This window comes from Neovison vison, chromosome 2, assembly GCF_020171115.1.
Source record: "Neovison vison isolate M4711 chromosome 2, ASM_NN_V1, whole genome shotgun sequence".
Lineage (NCBI taxonomy): Eukaryota > Metazoa > Chordata > Mammalia > Carnivora > Mustelidae > Neogale > Neogale vison.
In genome coordinates, this window is record NC_058092.1 from 160,756,444 (window position 1) to 160,781,307 (window position 24,864).

The 24,864-nt window shown below is 41.3% G+C and overlaps 2 protein-coding genes across 10 annotated transcripts in view; one reads left to right on the forward strand and one right to left on the reverse strand.

Moving 5' to 3' along the window:
* The window catches only part of LGALS8 (galectin 8), a 49,991-nt gene extending 42,506 nt beyond the window's left edge, over positions 1 to 7,485 (forward strand). For 5 of the 7 annotated variants that reach the window (XM_044239403.1, XM_044239405.1, XM_044239407.1 and 2 more), the window contains 3 exons: positions 204 to 369; positions 3,667 to 3,801; positions 6,595 to 7,485. In XM_044239403.1, the coding sequence (XP_044095338.1) occupies positions 204 to 369; positions 3,667 to 3,801; positions 6,595 to 6,720 (427 nt within the window). In that variant the 3' untranslated portion in view covers positions 6,721 to 7,485. Of the gene's footprint in view, positions 1 to 203; positions 370 to 3,666; positions 5,343 to 6,594 lie in introns of those variants that run through there. The other 2 variants (XM_044239406.1, XM_044239409.1) reach the window with 1 other exon arrangement.
* The window catches only part of HEATR1 (HEAT repeat containing 1), a 47,495-nt gene continuing 28,853 nt past the window's right edge, over positions 6,223 to 24,864 (reverse strand). For 2 of the 3 annotated variants that reach the window (XM_044239400.1, XM_044239399.1), the window contains exons 29-45: positions 23,765 to 23,893; positions 21,955 to 22,185; positions 20,451 to 20,577; positions 18,509 to 18,669; positions 15,631 to 15,677; positions 15,410 to 15,533; positions 14,659 to 14,799; positions 13,904 to 14,193; positions 13,098 to 13,248; positions 11,799 to 11,957; positions 11,507 to 11,641; positions 11,248 to 11,352; positions 10,990 to 11,158; positions 10,355 to 10,509; positions 9,640 to 9,798; positions 7,479 to 7,587; positions 6,223 to 6,529 (exon numbers count right to left, since the gene is read on the reverse strand). In XM_044239400.1, coding sequence (XP_044095335.1) covers positions 6,441 to 6,529; positions 7,479 to 7,587; positions 9,640 to 9,798; positions 10,355 to 10,509; positions 10,990 to 11,158; positions 11,248 to 11,352; positions 11,507 to 11,641; positions 11,799 to 11,957; positions 13,098 to 13,248; positions 13,904 to 14,193; positions 14,659 to 14,799; positions 15,410 to 15,533; positions 15,631 to 15,677; positions 18,509 to 18,669; positions 20,451 to 20,577; positions 21,955 to 22,185; positions 23,765 to 23,893 — 2,481 coding nt within the window. In that variant the 3' untranslated portion in view covers positions 6,223 to 6,440. Of the gene's footprint in view, positions 6,530 to 7,478; positions 7,588 to 9,639; positions 9,799 to 10,354; positions 10,510 to 10,989; positions 11,159 to 11,247; positions 11,353 to 11,506; positions 11,642 to 11,798; positions 11,958 to 13,097; positions 13,249 to 13,903; positions 14,194 to 14,658; positions 14,800 to 15,409; positions 15,534 to 15,630; positions 15,678 to 18,508; positions 18,670 to 20,450; positions 20,578 to 21,954; positions 22,186 to 23,764; positions 23,894 to 24,864 lie in introns of those variants that run through there. The other variant, XM_044239401.1, reaches the window with a different exon arrangement.

Here is a 24,864-nt window from a genome sequence, read left to right on the forward strand (position 1 = left end):
TTTTTTAGGTTTTTATTTTGCAAAGAGCATATTTACATCAGTGGAATGCTAACTCTGAATTTAAAACTCTACCTTCATCCATATTCCTGAGTCTGTGTGTGCACACGTTTTGTGTAGCTGTGAAGAGAGCTCAGTTCTGATTGTTAAAAATTGTAGGAAGAGCACTGCTGACTCCCGGTTAATTTTCTTTATTCTCTCAAAAGCTTTAATGTTAACCTCGTATCGGGAAAATCAAAGGATATTGCTCTTCACTTGAACCCACGCCTCAATATTAAAGCATTTGTAAGAAACTCTTTTCTTCACGAGGCCTGGGGAGAAGAAGAGAGAAATATTACCTGTTTCCCATTTAGTCCTGGGATGTACTTTGAGGTAAGATTACGTTATGGGCCAGAGCAAAGAATCCTGGGAGGAGGGATAGGATAAATGGTCTTTTAAAATCAAGTCCATGTGGAGATTGCATTTAGCTGTTATTTGGAGGCTGTGCATATAAAAAGCATTCAAAATATAGTCAATATTTTGATTGGCATAAATGGCATAGCAAGTAGAATAGCACATTGTTTGCATTGGAATTATTACTATGTGGTGCCATATTAGTTTGTAGGAATTTTAACAGGAACCTTGTGCCTCAAGACAGATTTAGGCTAATGCTAAGTGAACCTGAGGACACAGGAACCATGAAATTGTCTGCTCTGTCACCTGCCATCTTGGTTATATGTAGCTTTAGGTGGCAGTCCTTTCTTCCAGGTTAGTCCTGTTTGTATATATTCGAGGAAAAAGAGGTTTAGACCCTTTAGAACTTAAAGACATACGGTCCTGAGTCCCCCAAGTGTGTGAATATTATGGTCAAACAGCCTTTCCCAAAATGTTTCTGGATGCTGAGCAGATGAGACGTGGATGCTGGGTGGCTGGATAGGTCCGCTCACCAGCTTAGGTGAAGCACTGCCTTACATGGTCATTCAGGGTCACTGATTTAGGTCCTGCTTCTCCATCCTACAAACGGTCACATGCTCTGGACCATTACACGGAGTTCTTAAGGACTCATCAAAAGTAGTAGTTAACAGCAGGAACATCAAGGCTGAATAGAAGACGGCATTCAGACATTTCATATGTATTCGTAAGTTCCTGGTACATGCTGTGACCAATGTGAAGTAGTTGTAGGAGGTTCTCTGGAAGGTGTGGATATTGGTTTGGAATTCAGAAGGATGTAGGAGGGTGAAGTGAAAGGTGACTTTTCTAGATTGAGGGGATGATTTGAACAAGATGGGGGGGGAGTGTAGCACAGGGGTTTTCTTGGCTAGGCAGGAGTCCAGGTATAAAAGGTAACAGGGGGCTCACTGGAAGGACACAGAGGTGACTGCTCCAGAAGGAAGTGGACCCCTGGGGTTGGTGACAGGAAACCAGTGACATTACTTGTTCTTTGAACTGACCCCAAGTTTGGTTCTGTAATAAAATGGAAAAGGACAAGAATTCTTTTAAATAATCATTTTTAACTTTTGTTCTGTATCTCAAGAACAGTAATTATCCTCCTCTTAGACCACTGTTAATTATCTATAGTGATCGGTTTTTCTGCTTCAAATGCCTGCCTTTTTTAAGATTCTCGATTATTCCATTATACTATTAGTTTGATTTTAACCAGTATCTTCTGTTCCTCGTTGTTTAAAATTCACTCTACCTACTACAGTCTTTAAAAAAATATTTCAGTTCTGTAAACTTTTTTTTTTAAATCATCAAATCACGTTGGTATGAGCTGTTCTAGAACATCCAGTGGTTGTGAGGGATTTTGTTGTTCCATGTTTTCTTGGAGGTTCTGGGTCTTTTTTTTTTTTTTTTTTCTTTTTCCAATTTATTTATTTTCAGAAAAACAGTATTCATTATTTTTTCACCACACCCAGTGCTCCATGCAAGATGTGCCCTCTATAATACCCACCACCTGGTACCCCAACCTCCCACCCCCCCCCCCCGCCACTTCAAACCCCTCAGATTGTTTTTCAGAGTCCATAGTCTCTCATGGTTCATCTCCCCTTCCAATTTACCCAAAAGCACATACCCTCCCCAATGTCCATAACCCTACCCCCTTCTCCCAACCCCCCTCCCCCCAGCAACCCACAGTTTGTTTCGTGAGATTAAGAGTCACTTATGGTTTGTCTCCCTCCTTCTCCCAACCCCCCTCCCCCCAGCAACCCACAGTTTGTTTCGTGAGATTAAGAGTCACTTATGGTTTGTCTCCCTCCCTATCCCATCTTGTTTCATGGATTCTTCTCCTACCCACTTAAGCCCCCATGTTGCATCACCACTCCCTCATATCAGGGAGATCATATGATAGTTGTCTTTCTCCGCTTGACTTATTTCGCTAAGCATGATACGCTCTAGTTCCATCCATGTTGTCGCAAATGGCAAGATTTCGTTTCTTTTGATGGCTGCATAGTATTCCATTGTGTATATATACCACACCTTCTTGATCCATTCATCTGTTGATGGACATCTAGGTTCTTTCCATAGTTTGGCTATTGTGGACATTGCTGCTATAAACATTCGGGTGCACGTGCTGGGTCTGTCTTTTGTGTGTTGCATACTTGTGTAGCGGCAGTGTGTTCCCTGGGCTGCAGATGTCCCGCCCGCCGGTAAGGCAGCGGTGTGCCACCTGCTCTGGTACCATGTGGTGACTGATAGACTCTTCCCACTGTGCCCCTCCACTGCCCCTTCCGGGCACGAGGCTGTATTTTGTGTTGAGATTTTGTCAAAGGTACCTTTGTACTAGTCAGAGCAAAAGAATAAATACACTCTTTGCTTCTTTGCAGATTTAGGTTTTGCCTCAGCCTGGCCCCTGGGGATGGAGCCGGGTTAGCAGCAGGGCTGCTCCTTTCGGCTCTGCTGAAGCCTTGACAGAGGGAAGACGCAGTCGGGAGAACATAGTGCAGGTTCACCACATGGGTCCTTTTAGCGGGAGTGGAGAACAAATGGCAGAATTGTGGCTGATTGGCAGCAGGAATGTCTTATCAGAAATAGGAATTTTAGGTGTAAAAGTGAATTAAAGGGATTTGAGTTTCTTTTGGTTTTCACTGTTTTGAGTTTTAGGCAAAGACACCTCTCAAAGACTCACACTAGTCACCAATCAGAACTGAAATCTTTGTCGGAATGCGAATTCCTCCATGGTTTCACAGAAGCCTGAGCTTTTGGGAAACAAATGGAGACCAAGAGGTGCTGAACTGGGAGGGAAGTCAGGGCCACGAGGCAGCTGTGCAATCTTATAGAGTGCAAAAGCTTGGTTTTTGATTATAAGATTTGTCTAAGACCCTAGAGTTTAAGGCAGAAAAGTCCCAATCCAGGTCCCCTGGTTTTCAACTGTAAGCTGGAATCTGCTTCTCTGTGAGTGCCAATGTGGCGGCAGTTTCCTGCGTCATTACAGTACCTGAACACTGGCAGGAGAGGGGGGACAACAGGCAGGAAAGAGGACAGCAGAGGAAATGTGCTGAGGGAAGGAAGGCCTCAGGCCATAGGGACAGTGTGAAGCTCCAAGCATACTCAGTTCCTGAGTGGGACAAAGCAGAAGGTGCTACTACCAAATAACTTCTAAGACACTGAAGTTTAACAGCAGCAGGCTGGGAGAACATTGGTATAAAGTAAACCCAAGGGGAGCCACTAACGTTGTGTGTACTTTCCTTCCAGATGATAATTTATTGCGACGCTAGAGAATTCAAGGTTGCAGTAAATGGTGTACACAGCCTGGAGTACAAACACAGATTTAAAGAGCTTAGCGATATCGACACACTGGAAATTGATGGAGATATTCACTTACTGGAAGTAAGGAGCTGGTAGCTGATATGCTTGCTACAAAAACTGAAATACAAAATGACTTATGTAACACTGGCCTTGTTAAAATGCATCTGTTATATTTGTATATATATATATATATATATATATATATATATATTAAGATGAGCTTGTATAAGTCCTACTAGGCGTTCTCAGTCCTTGCCAGACAGTGTGGCTTTGTCTAGCACAGAATAAGGAAATTTGAGGCAACAGCAACGTACAGTCATTATTCAGGTCTTTCTATTCTCTCTCCCACCCTGGCCGCCTCTTTTTTAAATCTTCACATTCAATAAGTATCTGTTGGTACAGAAGCTGATATACAGGGAGTACTTATTTTCTGTCAGCACTGTGTGGGGCCATAAGTATACAGTGGAGTGCAATATTCCCTGTTCTCAAGCTCAGAATCTTCTGTGCTCTGACATCATGCCACTGCTTTTCCCACAGGCATTAGTCACATAAAGTAACCAGAGATAATTACTCAGCTGTGAAGTCACCTACATAAACTAACTTCTGAAACACTACTTCTCCAGCGATCACTTTCATACCTAAAGTTCAATCACATCCCATAATGGAAAGGACTGATGTTGCCTTCCATCTCGCAGTTTCCTTTGGCATGATAAATACCTAGCTTTACTAGCTGTAAGCATTGCCAAATAATTTAACACTACAAAATCTGAACACGGCACAAAGATTAAGGCAAAAAATGCAGCAAAACAAAACCAGTCATATTAAAATTAACTTGATGTCAGTCTCAAGGCCAGTGATGTCTCTGTCAGTAAATGCTTAGTGTACCTGAATTCAGGATGAGTCCGAGGTCTGCACATACCCCAACAGAAAATTTAAGGCACAGGACTTTAGCCATTGGGGCAGAGAGGGGGTGTAACAACCTGTTGCTTGTCCCTATGCAAACGAACCCTGCCTTTCTGCTCCTCTAAAGGTTAGTCCCTCATCATTAGCGACAGAGATCAAAACACTGTTCCACTGTAAGTGATTAAAATCAGACTTGTATCAGCAGGTTAAATTATTGCATTTCTATAATTTTTTCTATTCTTTGAAGTGAGTTGGCAGAAGTTCTTTTACAATTCTTACAGGTCAGATCTTGTTACAGGAAATTTCAAAGGCTTGGGAGTAAGGAGGTAAAAAAGCTGAATCAGTTTGATCATTTTATCATGTTAAGTTCCTGGGCTGAATATGCTGCCAGCATTTAGAAATATTTTCGTTACAGGTTTTGGTTAGAAATTATTTGTACCCATATACCAAAAAGACTAAAACTAGCAATCTGATTTTTTTTTTTTAGAGGTACTCAGGGTAGAAGTTTCTGACACTTAATTCTTTTCTATTCATGTTAATTAATTATGTTGCCTCTTAAACTTTCACTGCAAAAGTTGTAGAAGGAATCCCCCAGGGTTTTGTTTTTTTTTCCCCCTTTAAAAAGAACATCAGAGGGCATGATTAAGACATGCAGACTATAGGCCATTCAGAGAAAAATAAAAGTCCACATATATTGTTTTCGCTAATACCTAACCATACTTATGTTTGCTCTTTTGTTACACATGAAGGTATTATTAAGCCATAAGACAAGTTCTGTGACAGGAAAAAAAAAAAAATCAGTATTTTAAAAAGAAGCTGTTAGCACTTACGAATTAATCTTATTACCAAGACATTTCTTAGCTGGGAGTGCCCAGTTCTCCCAAGCTGCATCTCTGACGCTGCAGTTTAGCCTTTTACTTCTCTGTCTCAGTTCCTCACTAAATTTCTATAACAGAGGCTTTCAAACTAAACATTCTATGGGAAGTTCTTAGATGCTCTAAATTTTTTAAAAAGGCATAAGTAAATAAAATGCCTTGAATAAAGACAGGTTTTATTTTCTTTAAGCCTTTGCTTCACATGACAATCAGAGATTAGAAAACTTCAAAGCTTTGAAACAAATGATACTTTCTCATACAAGTAATTCTTGGATCACCACCGGTGGAAATGCGATCACTTCTAATCCCGGAGGAGCCATGCCACCTAGTGTTTCTGGGGCCTGCCTCCACAGCCCACTACTGTGGCACCCCAAAGACTGAAGGGTAAAGAAGACAATTCTAGTCGTAAGTGGGAAATGTATTCCAGAACTAATTCCCTCTGTGGCCACACACACAAAAATTAGGGCTGAAGTGTCATGTACCCAAAATGAAAAGTATTCCAAATAGCTTCCAGTCCGAAGCGCTGCTGAGTGTGTGTCCTTGTCTTGAAGAGCTACCGTAAGTGAGATCACAACATGCACAGAGGACTTCCCTTTCTGGAAAGAGTTAGGGTTTACTGTCTAAATGAGGTATTTTCACCTCTGAGTGCCCAACTTAAACACAGCCATAGTATCAATAACTTCAATCAGAAAAGACTCCAACAAATGTTTAAACAAACACAGACTGCAAACAAACACCAGGTACCATTTACTCTCTCGGCCATTATATACAGGGGGTGGGAGAGGCTCTATGGGAGCACAAACCAGGCAGGAGTTTTATAAAGAAGTCCATATAGGGGTCAGGGTACCAAAAGTAATATGGTACCAAACACCCAAAAATAAAAATATGAAAAATCTGACCTCTGAACAGAGGAAGAAAGAAGAAACACCAAAAGCCCAACATTTAGAAGTAGCTCTGGAGCGGCTCTCCCAGTATGGTTTCCAGTTGCTGAATAGTCTTTTGGCACTGATGTTCTACTTCTTCACATTCATCTAAAAAACAAAAATAAAAACTGAACCAATCTTCTGCTTCAATAACCACTCATCTCATACTTCAGGTGTTGCATTCTGTGGCCACTGTTTGGTCACCAGGGGGAAATGCAGCAGAGAGCATCGTGGAACCCCTCCTCCGCATGCCCCCTTCTTGTCTTTGTTCCCTTCTTGGTTTTGGACCTGGAAGCTGAGTAATGTGGATCCCTCAACACAGTGGTACACTAACGAAACTCCCAAATTCCTAGTGATGCCCCTCATCCAGGACATAAGAAACAGAGGTGAATGTACTTTTAGAAAAGTAGCGAACCACTAACATGAAAAAGTATCTGTCTACTTGGCTAAGACCTCAACGCTTCTCCCTCGGGCTGCATGGTGGCATGAGTGCCATATGTCCACAGGTGCACACAGCTGGATTCCAACCCTACTTCTACCTGTCCCACTTTATTAGAATCTTACAAAGCCTCTATAGTTTCTTCCTTTATGAGAACAGGGATAATGGCATATAGCCCAGCATGAGGATTAAATGAGATCCTGCATGCAGAGCATGGAGTAAATGGTCATTACTAACAGGCAGCTCATCTACTGCCATCTTAATGGCACTAGACACTCTGCTACAATAGCCCTATGTCTGGGGACCAGGATACTCAAGGATAGAAATATCTAAGGTTGATGAAAAACCATATAGGACGATCTTAACCATCATAACACCAAAGTACAGGTAGTGAATACAGTGTAAACGAAGTTTCTTATGAACACCTGGTGGTCCCCTAACGCACTCCCTCACCCTACTCAAAACAGGAACTCCGCCTCCCACGTCTGCAGCGGGAGATGGGGTGTAGAAGGAAGATGGGAGCCAAGGGCTCACCCCATTCTATCCACATGCCCATTATCACTCAGTACATTTTCACAGAATTTTACTCTAATTATTTCTTAGTAATTTAGGAATTACCTTCCATCAATTCAGCTAAGAAAGGAATGGACTCTGGTAGCAAGACAATATAATTCTCCTTTAGTTTCTCAGCCAGAGCTAACACGGTAATCAGAGCAGCAAATCGAACCTAAAAGGGACAGAGGTAAAGAATGATGATTTAATATGAGCAACCTTCTACAAACCAATGTTTTATAAGTATCTTCCAGTGCTGCAGGGCCCAATGCGAATTTGTTTTTATAACATTTTCTCCCTGCCCCCTCCTACCGGAGAGAGGGCGCCATGCGTGTGAGTGCAGGTGGTGGGAGGCTGGGGTAGAGACAGAGAAGGAGAATCTTAAGCAGACTCCATGCTGAGCGTGGTGCCGGATGTGGGGCTTGTCTCATGACCTTCAGATCAGGATCTGACCTGAACCAAGTCAGAAGCTTAACTGACTGCACCACCCAGGCACCCCCACGTTTTCCTTTAAAAATAAATAAAATGATAGACACAAAAACTCAAGAGTGTCATCCTAAATTTATGTATGCTGGAACTCAATGGCTCGCCTGGCTGTTGGAGATGATGCTGGCCTGGCTGAAGAGCATCGCTGGTCCCTCCCTCAGAACCCTGTGTCACCCTATAGTTGTGGGAGGGGCTGGGCACTGGCTCTGGTCTCATGCTCAGCACAGAATTAAAGTTTGGGTGTCTCACATGACTGGTCTATGAGAAGTAATGCAAGTGGTTGTCAGGCACTCAGTGATTTACCTTTGAAAAACAAAAGATAAGATCAATAGGTTTGTTAATTAACTATTGCATGAGCAAAAGCACAGCCTCTCCCCCCACCCCATGGTGGGGTGTTGCCTAGGAGGAGGGAGAGGGAAAAGCTGGTTCCCTGCTGAGCTGGGAGCCCAATGCAGGGGCTAAAAGCTAAAAGCATGTTTAATGGACTAAACCAACCAGGTCCTCCAGTGATTCAGCTTAAAATCAAAGCTGTACCAGTCGGGGCGCCTGGGGGGCTCAGTGGGTTAAGCTGCTGCCTTCGGCTCAGGTCATGATCTCAAGGTCCTGGGATCAAGTCCCGCATCGGGCTCTCTCCTCAGCAAGGAGCCTGCTTCCTCCTCTCTCTCTGCCTGCCTCTCTGCCTACTTGTAATCTCTCTCTGTCAAATAAATAAATAAATAAAATCTTAAAAAAAAAAAAAAAAAGCAGCTGTACCAGTCTTCTTTCTAGTTTTGGATCGTTTAAAAAAATATTCAGATACAGCAAAATGACTTAAGCATCTATAACCACCTACATTCAAACCAGACTTTCTTGGTACTATACAGTCAAAACATTAAAATAAATTTCATGCTGCAACTTTGTAAGAAGCTGCAATTTAAAATCTGGGGGCTCGGGGCACCTGGGTGGCTCAGTGGGTTAAAGCCTCTGCCTTCGGATCAGGTCATGATCTCAGGGTCCTGGGATTGAGCCCCACACCGGGCTCTCTGCTCAGTGGGGAGCCTGCTTCCTTCTCTGTCTACTTGAGATCTCTGCCTATCAAATGAATAAATAAAATCTTAAATAAAATCTGGGGGCTCATGAAAACAGCTTCATTGTTCTCATAAATAAATATTATGAATTTCAAGTACAAAACCTTTCAATAAAATTTGCTTTGGTCTGTATTATTCACTGAGGCTCCTGTATGATAATTAGAGAAATGGTGATTCTCTGCTAACCAGTTTGGCAACACTGACACTCAGACATGGGATTTTAATTTCCACTCATCCTCGTGCAGGCCAGTGAGCTGCTTACCTTTCACGATTCCACAAAATCCTAAGCCTGATAAATTACAGTGAAGATAATACACTGTTCTAACTCAAAGGAATATTCTGTGGCAAACTGAAAGACTGTCTCTGGGAACACAAAGACACTTAAACAGTGGAATTCAGGTTTTCTCAAAATTTCGAAGTATTTACAAAAATGTTAGTACTTGGGTCTAACACACTGCGGTGGGGAGAGCACTTCTGTTTTTTATATATAGCGTTTAGGTAAAAACCAAAAATTTGTCAGGCTCAAACTTCTGCCTCATAAGCATCCTCTAGTTCTACACGACAAGCTGTGTCCCTGCAGATTTACCAGGGTCCTAATATCCTTGACTGCTTTAAGGTTGTTCAGACTGTATGGTGAACACACAGCTTCAATGCTTGTCAACCACGGTTCCTACCTTGGGTGAGGAGTCTCTGGTCTTGAGCAGAATCTGGTAGTTCAGCGGCTTCCAAAGGGAGTCATCTGCCATGGCCACGGAGAACTGCGCGATGCAGGGGATCAGGTGCTTCGTTACCCGCTCCTGGAAGCGTGCATCCCCTCCCAGCTTGTTTTCTAGCTATAAAGAGGGAGAGACAAGGACTTTGAGCAACAAGTCTCCTTTCTGTTTGAAAAAATACCCAATGTGTAAGTAATTCTTCACTCTCTTTCATGATGGCAGCAGGCTCAAAAGGTAACTTTTTTTTTTTCCAGGTGTAATTCTAGTACTTTCTCTAGAACAAATTTACCACCTTTTGGAGCTCAGACTCTCCTAGCCCTTAGCATCACTCTTTTCCCTCTAGCAGAACAGCTGACAGGAGTTCTTCCAGAGAGCAGCAAGTCCTGAAACATTCTCAATAAATTCAAGTTTAGAAAATTAAAAATCTAACCATGATGCCTTATATCATGCCTTTCATTTGAAAAATTCAAAAGTAAGACTTAGTACACACCACTGTGAAGAGAAGTTCCTTCCATTCAAAACAAAAATCAATTTTGAAATAAAAATTTCATTAAGAAGTCTGGAGATTAAAACCCAGCAGCTGTAATTTTTAGTAGATGTTAAAATCTAGTAACACCTTAACAGGGATGGCGGCTTCCTCATTGTTTGTCAAAAAGAGATGGTTCTATTTGGTTACCTGGTCCACCAGGGGCATCATCAAGGCCTCTGCTCTCTCTTTACTGATAAAATGCTGAGTATCAAAAAGGAAGATTTTATACAAACAGTTCAAAATAAACTGTAAGAGCAAGCAACACTTTTCAGGGTCCTTGTCAGAATCAAAAAACGCTTCATCTGTAGATAGGAGAGAAAGTGAAAAAAAATTTTTCACAATTTAATCGCCAATGTTTAAATTCAAATCATTATTACCACCACAAACAGAACGGTATTTCTAAAATGATAAAACAATCAGGATGAAGGCACAATATGAATGGCTCTGGATACATAACTTCTTTAGGAGAAGATTCTCAGATCACTTAGTTTGGCAAGTTCAATTAGCAGCTGTCAAGTGGGTCACTGGGCAGTGCGCACTGCGCCAGTCTGAACGTCTTACAGTTCCTTTCAGGAACTTACAGTTCGTGCCCATGTGCTTTATTCTCTCTCCCAAGTGCATCAGTTGACCATAACACGCTTTCATTACCCTGAAACAAACACTTCAATGCCTGTCAACTGACCATGAAGTAAAAACTTCACCTTCCTTACACTTACACTTACTGTACCGTGTGTAAGGTAGCAAGAGTAAAGGTGTCCACTGAACTAGAGTCCGCTACCAACCTGTTTTGGAGATGTTCACCTGGTTCAAGGTGTCAGCGAAAGGCTTTACCAAGTGGCCAGCAAACAGAGTAAAAAGCCCTTTCAGCTTTTCAGCAATGCAATCCGCCAAGTTGTAAAATGTCAACAGTCTGTCCTTTGGGGCATCCTCTGTTTTAGCCCAATCAAACAGCTAAAAAGATCAAGTAGGATTACTTTATTCTATTTCTCTTGTACCGTTTCTATCTGGATACAAAGGAGACGTGGGAGAAGAAAGCCTACCTTGAAGAACAGTGGCCTGAACGTGACTTCGGAAAGTTTTACAACCATGGCTACTAGACAGTCAATGATATAATTTTCTGTTTTTCCCACTTCCTCCAGATCATTCTGAAAACAAAAGAGCATCTGATCTATTAGCCAGATTACTAACATCTGGCTCTCAATAACTTCCACAAATAAAACGGGTTACACAGCGAGATTTTTCTCTGGCTCTTAAACAGGCAGATAACTTTAGGATTTGGGGAAGAGGAAATAAGCTTACTTCAGGGTGTTGTGCTCGGAAGTCCAGGGCTTCCAAGAAAAACGTGGTCAGCTGAGACTGATGGGAGGTGAGCTCCTCCTTCTTCATGACCCCAATGTGCTCCTGCAGGATGCTCAGAAATGGACCCATGTGGTTCTACCAGTGACAGAGTAAAGAGATGTGCCAATTTTTAATATTCTCAGAGTTCATTAATGCATTCATTGAGGAATTAATCCTCTTCTTTAAGGGAAAACTTAAGAATTTTAGTACTGTATCTCCCTTCTCCAAAGTCTAATACCCAGTATGATCTAACCTTCCAGTTCTTCTCAATTTGCTTGTACGTTCTGTTGACTGCTGGCAGTAAGACTCGGGGTGAGAGTGTGGTAGCCAGTGTCGTCTTAAGGGATATGACACGGACATTAGCTTGTGAGGCAGAACCCATTTCACTAGTGATTTTCTCCAAATGAACCACCTGTAGGAATATAAAGAGAGTGATCAAAGCCAGTATTAGAACTCACTGACAATGTCTGCACACTACAGAACTCAGTTCAGATGACAGTGGTTGCCGAAAGCTCAGTGCGCTTCACACAGAATCCCTTTTAAAGCCAGCCCTGAATATCTGTAGAGAAAAATGAATAGATGCCTCTTTCCCAGGTGGGAGTCAGGGATGTAGATACATGGTGGAAGGCAGAAGGACACAGAGCATGCCCACTGTTGTTGTTCTTTTTTTTTTTTTTAAGATTTTATTTATTTGACAGAGAGAGAGAGAGAGATTACAAGTAGGCAGAGAGAGAGGGGGAAGCAGGCTCCCCACTGAGCAGGGAGCCCGTTGTGGGGCTTGATCCCAGGACCCTGATTTCACGACCTGAGCCAAAGACCGAGGCTTTAACCCACTGAGCCACCCAGGTGCCCCACTCCCACTGTCTTTTGTTTCTGTTTTTGTTTTTTTAGAGGACAGGAATGCAGAGACCATGAGAAAGTCCAGTTCTTCCGAGAAAGCTCCTCAGATGCAGTGGTCCCTTTCTGTAATTTAAATCTTAGCTATAGAGTGTGTGAATCAGCTAAGTAATTTTCACCATGGCAGTTAAGGCTCCTAACCTCATAGATGGCAAATGACAGAACAGAACAAGGATCCTTTGGGGGCATTTTCAGTTAGAAATGTCACTTGCCTGCTGCCTATCTGCCAAGTATGCAGTGAACTACGACAGAGGAATCCTGCTCTGAAAGATACCTTACGATTAAAAAATCCGTGTTAGAAACAGGGCACACTAGTTCCTGTAAGAAGTAATAAAATGCAGCTCTACCAGCCTAATGCCAAAAATCTCATGGCGGGGAGGCAGAAGAAAGGCAATAAAACACATTCTGCAAAATCGAGAGAGAGGAGCCTTGCAAGACAGCAATAACCATATCACTGTCACAATCAAGCAAGTGGGACAATGGGAGAGAAAAAGGGAACTTTTACTAAAAAAGCAAGACAGCTTTCAGAAATAAGAGCCTTCTGTGAAACAGAAACTAAAAACTTAAAGAATAAACAAAATTGTTAGTTTTGTAATTTGTCCTCTTCTCCCACCCCTGCCATCTCAGACAAGATGTTGAGGTCACTGTGGCTCACCTGTGACAGGACCCCTTCTAGGTAAGGGCTGATGAAGTGTGGGAGGGTCTCCACAACCTTCTGCAGGGCCGCCAAAGCACTGAGCAGATAGACCTCACCAGTGACCAGCTCACTGGTGTTTTTCATTGTTGTCAACAATGATGGCATCAGGCTAAAATGAGAAAACAAGAGTTGCAGCGTAACTTTAAGTTGAAGTCATGAAAAAATCCAAACTGTGCCTGATACATCACCTCACTGCACAGTCCACAAAACGGCGTCTGCACATGTTATGAGTCCAAGAGCAAGATCTCCCAGTACCCATGGTTACGCAGTAATTTTTAAAAATAACGGGGTCTCTCAATTTAACATTTGCTATGTGTCAGGCACTGTGTGAAAACCCTTACACTCATGGTCCCACCCGAATCCCATGTGGGAGGTACAATCTTGGTTTTAGAGATGGCAAAGCTCTAACAGACTAAGTAAACTGCCCAGGGCTGCGCAACCAGTAAATACCAAAGCAGGAGCATCCAACTTCAGAATGTGGGCAGCAGGATGCAGCTTTTGCCCAAAGAGATGGGGCCCTCTAGAGGGACTTTACCCCCTACACTTCCTAGTTACAGCAGGCCAAAGGGGAATGAAAAATCAGGGGACAATAACCATCATAAAGGGATATGATAATGTTGTAGGTTTTAGCTTGAAGCAAAGATCACGTCTATAACTAAGGTTACGTAACTTTTACTTAGAGGCAAAAAAGCCACTAACGTATTTTTCAACATGTACCAGAAACCCAAAGTGACAGTTCCCATCCCAGGTCCCAGTCAGCCCACCTGGGAAGCTGGGGGATGGCCAGTGCTTGCAGGGTGGAGGCCACCTCGGCCACACACAGCAGAGCACTCCCCAAGACATTCTTCTCTTCTTTCATTTCCAGTGCAATCAGTTTCACTGCAGTGTTCAGCACTGGGACAAAATGGTCTGGATTTTCTGCACCAAAATTCTTGCATAAAAGCTTCAGGGTATACAATGCTGTCTGTCTGTTTATTGCTTGTTCTTCTACTGTCGTTTTTTTATGCTGCACAATGGCCAAAAGGACTGGAACCAGTTTGAGGAAACGATAAACCTGAAGAGGTCAGCCAAGATTTTCATATAATTAAAGCTGCAAAATAAAACACTAGTCCATTTTCCCACTTTTACTGTTTGAGACCGTCTAAATGGAAATCAGATCAGGACGTCCTATGCCAAACAATTCTACACAAGCAACTGTTTCCCCACCTGCTTTATTTACCACTGAGCCAGTGAATGTGCTTGTGACCAATTTCAGAATTATGCTAAAGCAGTATGCTAAACCACAACATCTGGCCCTTATTAGCAAGAATTCCACTAGGCTGAGATTCTATTCTAAGAACTCTTACCACAATTCCTATAAGAATTAACATCACATGTTAGAAACACACCTCAACGGCATTATGTTCAGAAAATGATACACTTATTCAAACTGTACCACTGGATGAACTTAGGGAGTTAAATGCAGTGCTGTGATAAAGCCAAGAATGGTAAATGGGTCCAGCATATGGACTCCACTTACAATTTTCTTTTTCCAGGATATATTCTGCTGTAGCTTATTGTTCAAAAGATCCAGTGCTTTCCGGCGTACAGATGGCAATGGGTTATCCAGCAGCCCCCTGATCACAGCAATGAATGTCTCTGTGGGCAGCAAGGCATTGACCTAGATGGCAGTCACAATGAACAAAAAAATTTTTTAAAAAGGAAGATCCATTCAGAATAAGAAAGACTTCTATTCACTGCAGAGCTTCTAGGTTCCAGGCACTTAGAGATCCTTTTTCTTATTTCTTAGACTAACCTTTCAGGGACGCATTACTAACCATGTTTATTTAAAAAAGGAAAAAAGGCTGATGCTAAGAGTAAGTGAACTGTTCCAAGCCTTGTAGTTAGATTTTGAACAGTGATCCTAATGTCAAGGCCAGTGATATTTCTAGTATCCCCCAACACTCCACCTAAAGAGGTATTTTTCTATTTCACTTGAATAAAGTGGAACATAATACAGTATTAGATGTCTGAATATTCAAAGCATATGAGACACATGTTCTGAGACAGAGACACATGTTCTCATAATTGGTAGGGAAACAATCCTTTTACAGACGAATTTCTTTCTAGCCATCAAGGGATTCTTTTCTAAGAAACATGTGAGCTGCAGTATATTAAGAAAAGACTATTGCTAAGTTTATTTTTTAAGTAAAACTTTGTTATGTCAGATCATTTCAAGATGACATAAACAGTCAACAAAACATAGCAGATGGGGAGAAATGAAAACCTACCTTATCTAACATGTCATAGGCTTTGCTCAGCAGTGCCCGCCAAAATTTCACAGTTAGTTTGTCTGCATTTTTCTCCACGGATTGTGCTACAGCATTAATATAGCCAAGAACTGTTTCCAGCAACCTAAAACAAAGGAGACTCATATGAGAATTTTGTGCACGACTCTCGGCTTTTGATATAAGGTTGGAAATTATTTCCAAGTTAAAAAAAAGTAACATACCTCTGTTCAAGGCCTTTTAAAACCTGAGGACCACCACTTTCAACTACCTAATTTTTAAAGAAAACATCATATCATCAGAACAGTATGGACATTAGTAATAACATCATTTGAGGTAAGTGCAGTAAAACTCAGCTATCTAAGACTATTCAGTTCAAACTTCCCAGGGGCTGTTTTCTGACCTTACAATTTAATCAGGTTCAGATTATCCCCATCATACTTCAAGAACTCTGGTTCCCCTTAATTTAGCTATTCTATGCATATTTTATTATATTTTATACTAATTTTATGATATTTTATGAAATGCTTTCCTTAACTCTTAGCTGATTTTAAGATCCTGAACACTACAGATACAGGTGTAGTCCCATGTACTGCTCCCTCTTCCCTTCTCCCAATACCCCCAGCCCCACCAACTTGAACCTGCCGTTAAATGCAGTCAGAGTACACAGCAGTTGGCAATGTGCTTTTCTGGGAATATGGGAGTTCTGGGATCTGTCTATGGGAACTCATGTCGTCCTAGTGCTTATTTAAAGGCACACAGTGCTCCCTGCATACATCACAGGACATACCATGCCGTATCTGCTCATCCACCTCTGTTTACCATGGACATTTTGGTTTATGTCCATGTCTTCTGCTGGTAAGAACATTAGAAAAGAACATTTTTGTTTATCTCCCTGAACAAGCGGGCCCCTTTCTGTAGGGCACATACCCAAGAAAGGGAATGGCTAGATCAGAGGAGATGCGCATCTCCAACCTGGAGACTGCCGTGTGCTTTCTGAAGTCCCTATTCAGAGACCTTAGCCGTCACTGTGGACACAAATAACTGTGTCCCCACAGCCTTGCCACTTCTTGGTAGTAAGAGCTTTTAAATTTTTGCTAATCTGAGGGACATCAGAGTGGCATTACCATTTAATCTGCAATTTCCTTCCTACTAGGAATGTAGTTCGTTGCATATTAATTGGCCATTTCTGTTCCCTTTTTAGTGAATTCATATTCTCTGCCAGATGTTCTTAGGGGAACTGAATTTATGAACTTTGTAACTGTGGCTTTCTTTTCATTTTGTTTATGGTGGCCTTTTGTTGAACTGAACTTTTAAATTAATTCTCCATCCTCTGGTCACACTGTTCTCAATTTTCTTCTAAGTGTTCCTTTTCACAATCTACTTAAAATTATCTTTTGTATACAGTGTGAGATCAGTCTTCCTTCCCCCAATGGAAAACAAACCCTGGTGGTTCTAGTTATAGGACAGTTCTCTTTCCCCACCTACTTCGCAAAGCTCCCGCCACATCATCACCTCCCTCGCTTTTGCACGGGTGTGACCCCTCCGACTGCTCGTGCACCACCACTGTCCTCGGCAGGCGGATCCTCAGGAGTGTCCACACTAACCCCTATCAAGCAAGCCTGCAAAATGAATTATTCGCTCTAGGAGCTTGGTGACCATGTTTTCTGATTCTTAGGCTCCATTCTTTTGCAGAATAGAAACGGCAATGGGACAGGACATCCTCCTTGTTCCAGACTTACAATGTCTGTCTCATTAAGAAGTGGGATATAAACCAGTTTCTGGTTTATATTAGGCCAAGGAAGTTCCCATCCATGTTGGAGGCTAGGAGGATTTTTCTTAAACCATGATAAGTACTGAATTTATCTAATGATTTCTCTATAAATTCTTCAATTGTCATACGGTTTCCCCTGTTGACCCGCTCATGCAGTAGAAACAGAACAGACTTTCTAATGTTCAACCACTCTGATGTTCCCAATCCTTCCTTTTCATTTTGCTTCTGTATTTCCTTCTTCCTGTGTGTAAAGTTTAACACACAAACAGGAAGACATCTAAATCACAGCTTGCTGTTTGCAGATAAAGAAAGAGCCTACAATTAGAAGCACTTCAGAATCCTTCCTCTACCTGATCTCATTACCACTCTTTCCCTCCTTCCCAAAGGTAAACACTGTCCTTACTTCTAACACCACAGATTTGTTGTGCTTGTTTCTCAACTTTACATAACTGGAATTAGGGCGTATTCTTGTGTGTCTGCCTGTTTTCTTTTACTATTGCCTTTTTGAGATTCACTCGTGTCCATTTATGTCGACGGACACTTCACCTCTTGTTCACACACACCTGGCTTGCTGCCAGTTCTGGGCTACCACAACTACCGCTCTCACGGGAGTTCTCCTCAATGTGTTGTAGCACGTCTGCTAAACGTTGGCTTGTGTGTATGTTTCTGCTGGGTGCACAGGCATACCTCGAAGATTCTGTAGATTCAGGTCCTGACCAGCACAATAAAGTCATCACAGTAAAGTGAGTCGAATGAACTTTCTGGGCATGTAAGTTTCCCTGGGCATATAAGCTATATTCATGCTAACTGTAGTCTATCACATGTGCAATAGTGTTGTATCTAAAAAAAAAACAATGTACATACCTTAGAAATACCCTATTGCTAAAAAATGCTAACCATCCCCTGATCTCTCAGCAAGTCGTCATCATTTATCACAGGTCACCGTACCAAATAAAATGAAAAAGTTTGAGGTGATCAATTGCTGTTGGAAAACTGGTGCATGAGGCCACAAGCCTACAATTTGTAAAAAAACAAAATACACATAGCACCATAAAGCACAGTAAAACAAGGTATGCCTGTGTACCGCTGGAGAGTGGAACGATGGAGTGGCAGGGTTTACATGTGTACAGCCAAAACAGATCACACCAAATTGTTTATGGTAAAGTCTACTGTATTTTTCTTATCTTTAAGGGCTGCCTCATGTTTTTATATTTGCCAATCTCTTTTTACTATTTTAAACAATAGTTCCTTCAAAAAAAATAATTTTTTCAAAATAGTTCCTTCAAAAAAAATAATTTTTTCATAAATACATTTAAAAAACATATCACCTTTCTGATAAAATGGCTGGAAGCCAGGAGCTGAGACATGAAGGACACTGACAAGAACTTAAAATGCCGCAGTTGCTTGCTAGTGTGAGTGTCTACATTAAAAATCTGTAGCACTTCTTCTTGTGATTCACTTTTAGTTGATACAGCTTTGGGAACAGCTTCTGAAAAAGAACAAGATGACAAGTGACCTCACTCATCTTCATGTGAAATCTTTAGAAAGATATGGATATAAAGAGCACGGTACATGGGATATAATTTTCTGATTGGAATTTGTGAATCTACCACACCCAGTTTTTCATCTTCTGAATTAGTAAAAGATGTATATTTATTAACATATCCAAGAGTCCTGGGAGTACAACAAACAAAAAATACCCAAGGCAACTAAGACAAGCAAATGAAAGACAAAAGCACTACAAAATGTGTCTTTTAGTATTGCATCTATTCCCAATCCTGAAGCCCCAGAGGCATTGACTTAATGGCCCGGGGCAGAATAAAGGAAGGGTCTTCTCTAGCTTCAACGTTTAATTCTAAAAGTTCACAGATGTGTCTCCTAAAAGTTTGTAGAATCCCATATCCACATTTATCTAATATAGAAGGGTTTGAAGATACAGTAATTAGGAGTCCACAATGGGCCACTTAGAAAACACTGTCCTAGAGAGTGACTCTAATTGAAGACTTCTTCCATAAACAGGTTACTATATACAGCTCTCCAGGCTGGTATGTCCCTGCCAGACCTAAGCAGAATGGAGGATCAAACAAGCCGCTGCAGGGCCAAATCAGCTAGCTGTACAAAAAATAGTCCCTGTGGACTCCTTGCTGCTCTGCTTCAAAAGGCAGAGAATGAAGAACACATCAAACCCTTTCTTAAACCAGTCTCACTGGTGGAATTATTTTCTAGACTCACATACAAAGCAAAATTTTAATATTTATTTATTTATTTATTTTTAAAAAGATCTTATTTATTGGGGCGCCCGGGTGGCTCAGTGGGTTAAAGCCTCTGCCTTCGGCTGAGGTCATGATCCCGGAGTCCTGGGATCGAGCCCCACATCGGGCTCTCTGCTCAGCGGGGGAGTCTGCTTCCTCCTCTCTCTCTGCCTACTTGTGATCTCTGTCTGTCAAATAAATAAATAAAATCTTAAAAAAAAAAAAAAAAAAAGTTCTTATTTATTTACTTGACAGAGAGTAAGAGAAAGCAAGCCAAGCAGGAGGCACGGCAGGCAGAGGAACAAGGAAAAGCAGGCTCCCCGGTGAGCCAGGAGCCCGACATGGGGCTTGATCCCAGGACCCTGGAATCACGACCTGAGCCAAAGCCAGATGCTTAACCAACGGCCACTGAGGCGCCCCTAGTTACCAAAGTTGTGCTGTTTTTCTTCTTCCTGTCTCTTCACAAATATTTTAATGGGAAGTCAAGAGACAGCTATTAAGTCCCTGCTAACCTGCTGTCATTTTACCGTAACGCATCCTGGTGCCCCTAGTAACACTCCACAGCCAACACATCCACAGAAGCCAAGCAGTAAAAAAGCCAGTGTGTGAGGAGAGGTGAGCTCAAGTCCTACTTTCTATTTTCCACAAGGACTTGAGAAGACACACAATCATACATAATTTAAAAATTATTAAGTACGGGACGCCTGGGTGGCTCAGTTGGTTGAGCAGCTGCCTTCGGCTCAGGTCATGATCCCAGCGTCCTGGGATCGAGTCCCACATTGGGCTCCTTGCTCGGCAGGGAGCCTGCTTCTCCCTCTGCCTCTGTCTGCCTGTGCTTGCGCTCTCTCTCCCTCTCTCTCTGACAAATAAATAAATAAAATCTTTAAAAAAAAAAAATTATTAAGTTACTTGCAAAAAACCCTTCTAAAAACGTACTATGTGCTCTAAGGATAACATGCACAGTCTTCTGCTTCTCTTAATCTTTCAGATGAAACAGTAATTAACACTTAACGCTTACCTTCTTTTTCTTCTGGCAACTTTATTAAGTACTGAAGAATATTCATCAAGCTTTGTATCTGATGTTGGACACTAAATTCACAACAGACTGCAATCCAAAATTCAGTGTCTGCCTCTAAAATAGCATCCTGTACAAAGAAGAGAAAAAGGTAATAAAACTATACCTAACCAATTTGTTAGTAAGTACACGTTAGGGAAATGTTTTAAAAATATTTCTTAGCATGCAAAGGCATTACGTATTGTTCCTTATGGTCATGTGTATCCCAGATGAATGAGTTACAAAATGTCCTACATAAAAAAGCCAATTTATGAGAACTGTGTGGGCCTAATTCCAGGAAAATCTGCATTGTGATTTCTAGCAGAACAGAATATGTTCCTTTACTTAGGGTAGATCTAGACCTATCCCAGATCCTCTGTCTAAAAAGTCATTTAAAAGCCTAACCTTGACCTAGAAGTTCTATCCTCATCTATGCAAACAGGGCTCTTAAAAACAATCACCAGTGTTGTGACAATTTTGATGATCCTGACACTCCTCCACTTCCCCATGAAATGCCTTCAAAACCATTTTCAAGAGACACAGTTTAATTACTTTATAGCCGTACTGTGTTAGGCTTAAAACAGAACCACCTAGCATGGAACTACAGACCAGTTCTCAGGAAAGTCCAATCACCCACAGCAAATAATCCATTGCTACTGAGGGTATTCGGAGTGCCACAGGCTCTGAAAGCAACTGTAAAGAATGTCAAAAACAGGGCACCAGATGGCTCAGTGGTTTAAAGCCTCTGCCTTCAGCTCAGGTCATGGTCCTAGGATGGAGCCCCACACTGGGCTCTCTGCTCAGCAGGGAGCCTGCTTCCCCCACCAAAGCACCCTCCGCCTGCCTCTCTGCCTACTTGTGATCTGTCAAATAAATAAAATCTTTAAAAAAAAAAAAAAAAGTAAAAAATATCTTTTAAAACAGTTCTGAGCAAGTACTGTTAAATAATGGACATAAGTGGGATGCCTGGGTGGTTCAGTCGGTTAAGCATCTGCCTGTGGCTCAGGTCATGATCCCAGAATCCTGGGATCAAGTCCCACATCAGGCCCCTTGCTCAGCGGGGAGCCTGCTTCTCTCGCTCCCTCTGCCTGCCACTCTGCCTGCTTGTGCTGTCAAATGGATAAATAAAAATCTTTAATAAATAAATAAGTAGGGGTGCCTGGGTGGCTCAGCAGGTTAAGCCTCTGACTTCTGCTCAGGTCATAATATTAGGGTCCTGGAATCAAGCCCCTCGTAGGGCTCTCTGCTCAACAGGGAGCCTGCTTCCCCCCTCTCTCTCTGCCTGCCTCTCTGCCTACTTGTAATCTCTATCAAATAAATAAAATCTTTAAAAAATAAACAAACAAACAAATGAATAAGTAAATAACAGACATAAGCATCACTGGCCCTACACATGAACTGGAAAGTATCACGAAGTGTGTGTGAAACATCAGCATTTCCTTCTAGTCACCCCACCCTGTACTCTGACCTTTTCTCCATAGGCAGCCACCAGCGCTGTTTTAGTGACATACTGTTCAAAGAGCAGGAGGAGGAGAACCCAGAGGAATCTTTCTGCACCTAATGTATCGACAAGCTGAACAAGGATGGGCAGGCGCCTGTGCTCTGGAACATGCGGCAGCGCATCCACAAACACGTTAATGATTTTCACCACGATTCCTTCCACATTTCTCGTGACTTCTACAGAGTCTCCACCATCAGACTGCAGAACAGCAAGTAGAAACAATGAGTAGGAGCAAATAACCCTTCACAAGGAAGCTTTCAGGTAGACCTGGGAAGGCCTTCAGATGTGCCCCCCCCAAAAATGATCAAAAGAACATGAATAATCAAGGACCTATTAGTAAATATTCAGTGAGGACAGATTACATACCAGGGAGTGCATGCCCCTGAGGGGAATATAATGTGTAGGATGTGAGCCCCGCCACAAAGATTTATCATCTGTATGAACAAGACTCACATGGGGAAAGATACCAACTGGAGGTATTAAATGACAGATCCCAAGTATGTGGCACTCAGAACAAGTCTGCTCTTAGGCCAACTGGGAACGTGCACGCAACAAGAAGGATTTGTGTTCTGCCCGGAGAAGAATGGGTATAATCTACATAAGCAGAACACAGAAAAGGCCAAAAACTCCCTGTTGCTTACAGAATAATGGTCAAACCACTGAACTCTGGAACTGATACAACAAATACGGTTGTTGAATGCAAGAATGAATGAACCAATGCCCTCTACTTCTCTCTGTCTCAACACTCTGAACTCCACACATCACTCTAACTTACATTCTTCACACACACACACTGTACACATTCCTGGACCTTGTCATTTCATCAAGCAAATCCTGTCCTTCATTCCTATCAGTTCAAATTGTATTTCTTATGAAACTTTGTGGTCTTCCTGGCTCATGGGTGCTATCTTTTATTCTGAACTGTTTCAGCACAGACCTATTCAACTGGCATATATGATGTTGATGCATACAGTTATTTTTCTTTTAATATCTGTGTCCTGTACTGGCCAACTTGTTGGACACAGAGAGTATCAACCTAATACCAAGATTAAAAGAAGATGAGTGCTGAATACGGTCATCCCTGGAATGGCCAATAATGTGAAGAAGACACTAACAACAGGTGGGGATAAACAGAAAATTCATGTAGATGATCAAGCTCTTTTATTTTTAAGGATGATTTTTAGTTTCAAATGGTTCATCCTTCCTGGCAGAGACTCAATCATCTCTGAGTACATGGCTCTTAGAGAACACTTGGAAAATGTTTGTTGAATTAACAAATTTGCCACTGTAACTCTAAAATGTCCTACCTTCACTAACCTGCATAACAGTATTATCCAAGTGCAATATACAGCAAATTTAAATTCACTCTGTCAGTGTAACATTAAGCCCCAGGTATAGTTCTACCCCTTTAGCACAGCAAACAGTTACGCATGTTTCCTTGTATTTTTGGAACGGACATTGTTACTAAAACTAATTATTAGCTTCAGCATTCTAAAATGTAAGAAGCACAAATACCTGAGCATTTCAGAAAGGCTTTTAATATCACTTTTTACTTCTACTTTCATACTATGTAAAAATTTAAAGACCAAAAACAAACAAACAAAAAAAAACCTGGGGCACCTGGGTGGCTCAGTCAGTTAAGCGTCTGACTCTTTTGATTTTACCTGCTTAGGTCTTGACCTCAGCATCATGAGTTCAAGCCTTGTGGTGGGCTTCATGTTGGGTATGCAGCACACTTAAACAATAAAAAACTACTGATGGTATAAAGACAGCTTACCTGAATAAGTGCTGGAATAACCATCTTCACAGTCTTGTTAATAACCTGAAAACTGTAAGTATCATCTAGACGCATGACATTGGCTCCCATAAATGTAAAAATAGACATGATGTTGTGTAGAACTTTATCCTGAAAGAAAATACATCTTTCAACATTTTCCATTTTAAGCACACCAAATATCAATGATTCATTATAGTCTAGCAATAAAAGAAGACACAACTCCATTTAAAAATGGGCAAAGGATTCCCAAAGACATTTTTCCAAAGATAAATAAATGGTCAATGAGCACATGAAAAGATGCTCAACATTAGGCATTTAAGGAAATGCAAAATCCAAATCCTAAGAAACTTCACACACCCAAGAATGACTTTAAAAAAAAAAAAAAAAAGATCAGCTAGCAGAGAGGGTTTAGAGAAATTAGAATTCTCATAACTGCCAGTGGGTACAAAATTATACAGATGCTTTGGAAAACAGTTTAGCTATTTCTAAGAAAATTAAAGTTAACTTCTGACTCACAGATTCCACACCTCAGTATATACCAGAGAACACAAAACATATTTATACAAAACCTCATATACAAATGTTCACAGCGCGTAATTCACAATACCCCAAACACAGAAATAAAGGTCTGTCAACTGACCAACAAATAAGCAAAATCTGGCACATACATACATTGGAATATTATTTGGCCATAAAAAAGAAATACTGACTCAAGCTTCAACATTCATGAACCTTGATACATTGTGCTAAGTGGAAGAAGTAAAGCATTAAAAAGCACACATATAATAGGATTCCATTTACATGAAATGTCCAGAACAGGTAAACCAAGAGAGAGAAAGTAGATTAGTGTTTGCCAGGGGCAGAAATTATAGTGATACAGGAAATAAAAGAGTGATGGCTAATGAGTATGGGGTTTCTCTGGAGGTGATGAAAATGTTTTAGAAGTAGAGAATGGTGATATTTATACAACTCTGTCAACATACTGAAACCAGTGAATAGTAGAACCCATTTAAATGGATGAATTTTATTGTATATTAACTATATTTCAATTAAAGCAAAGAAAAAATATGAATGATTCTTAATTGTTTCTAGTTATCAAC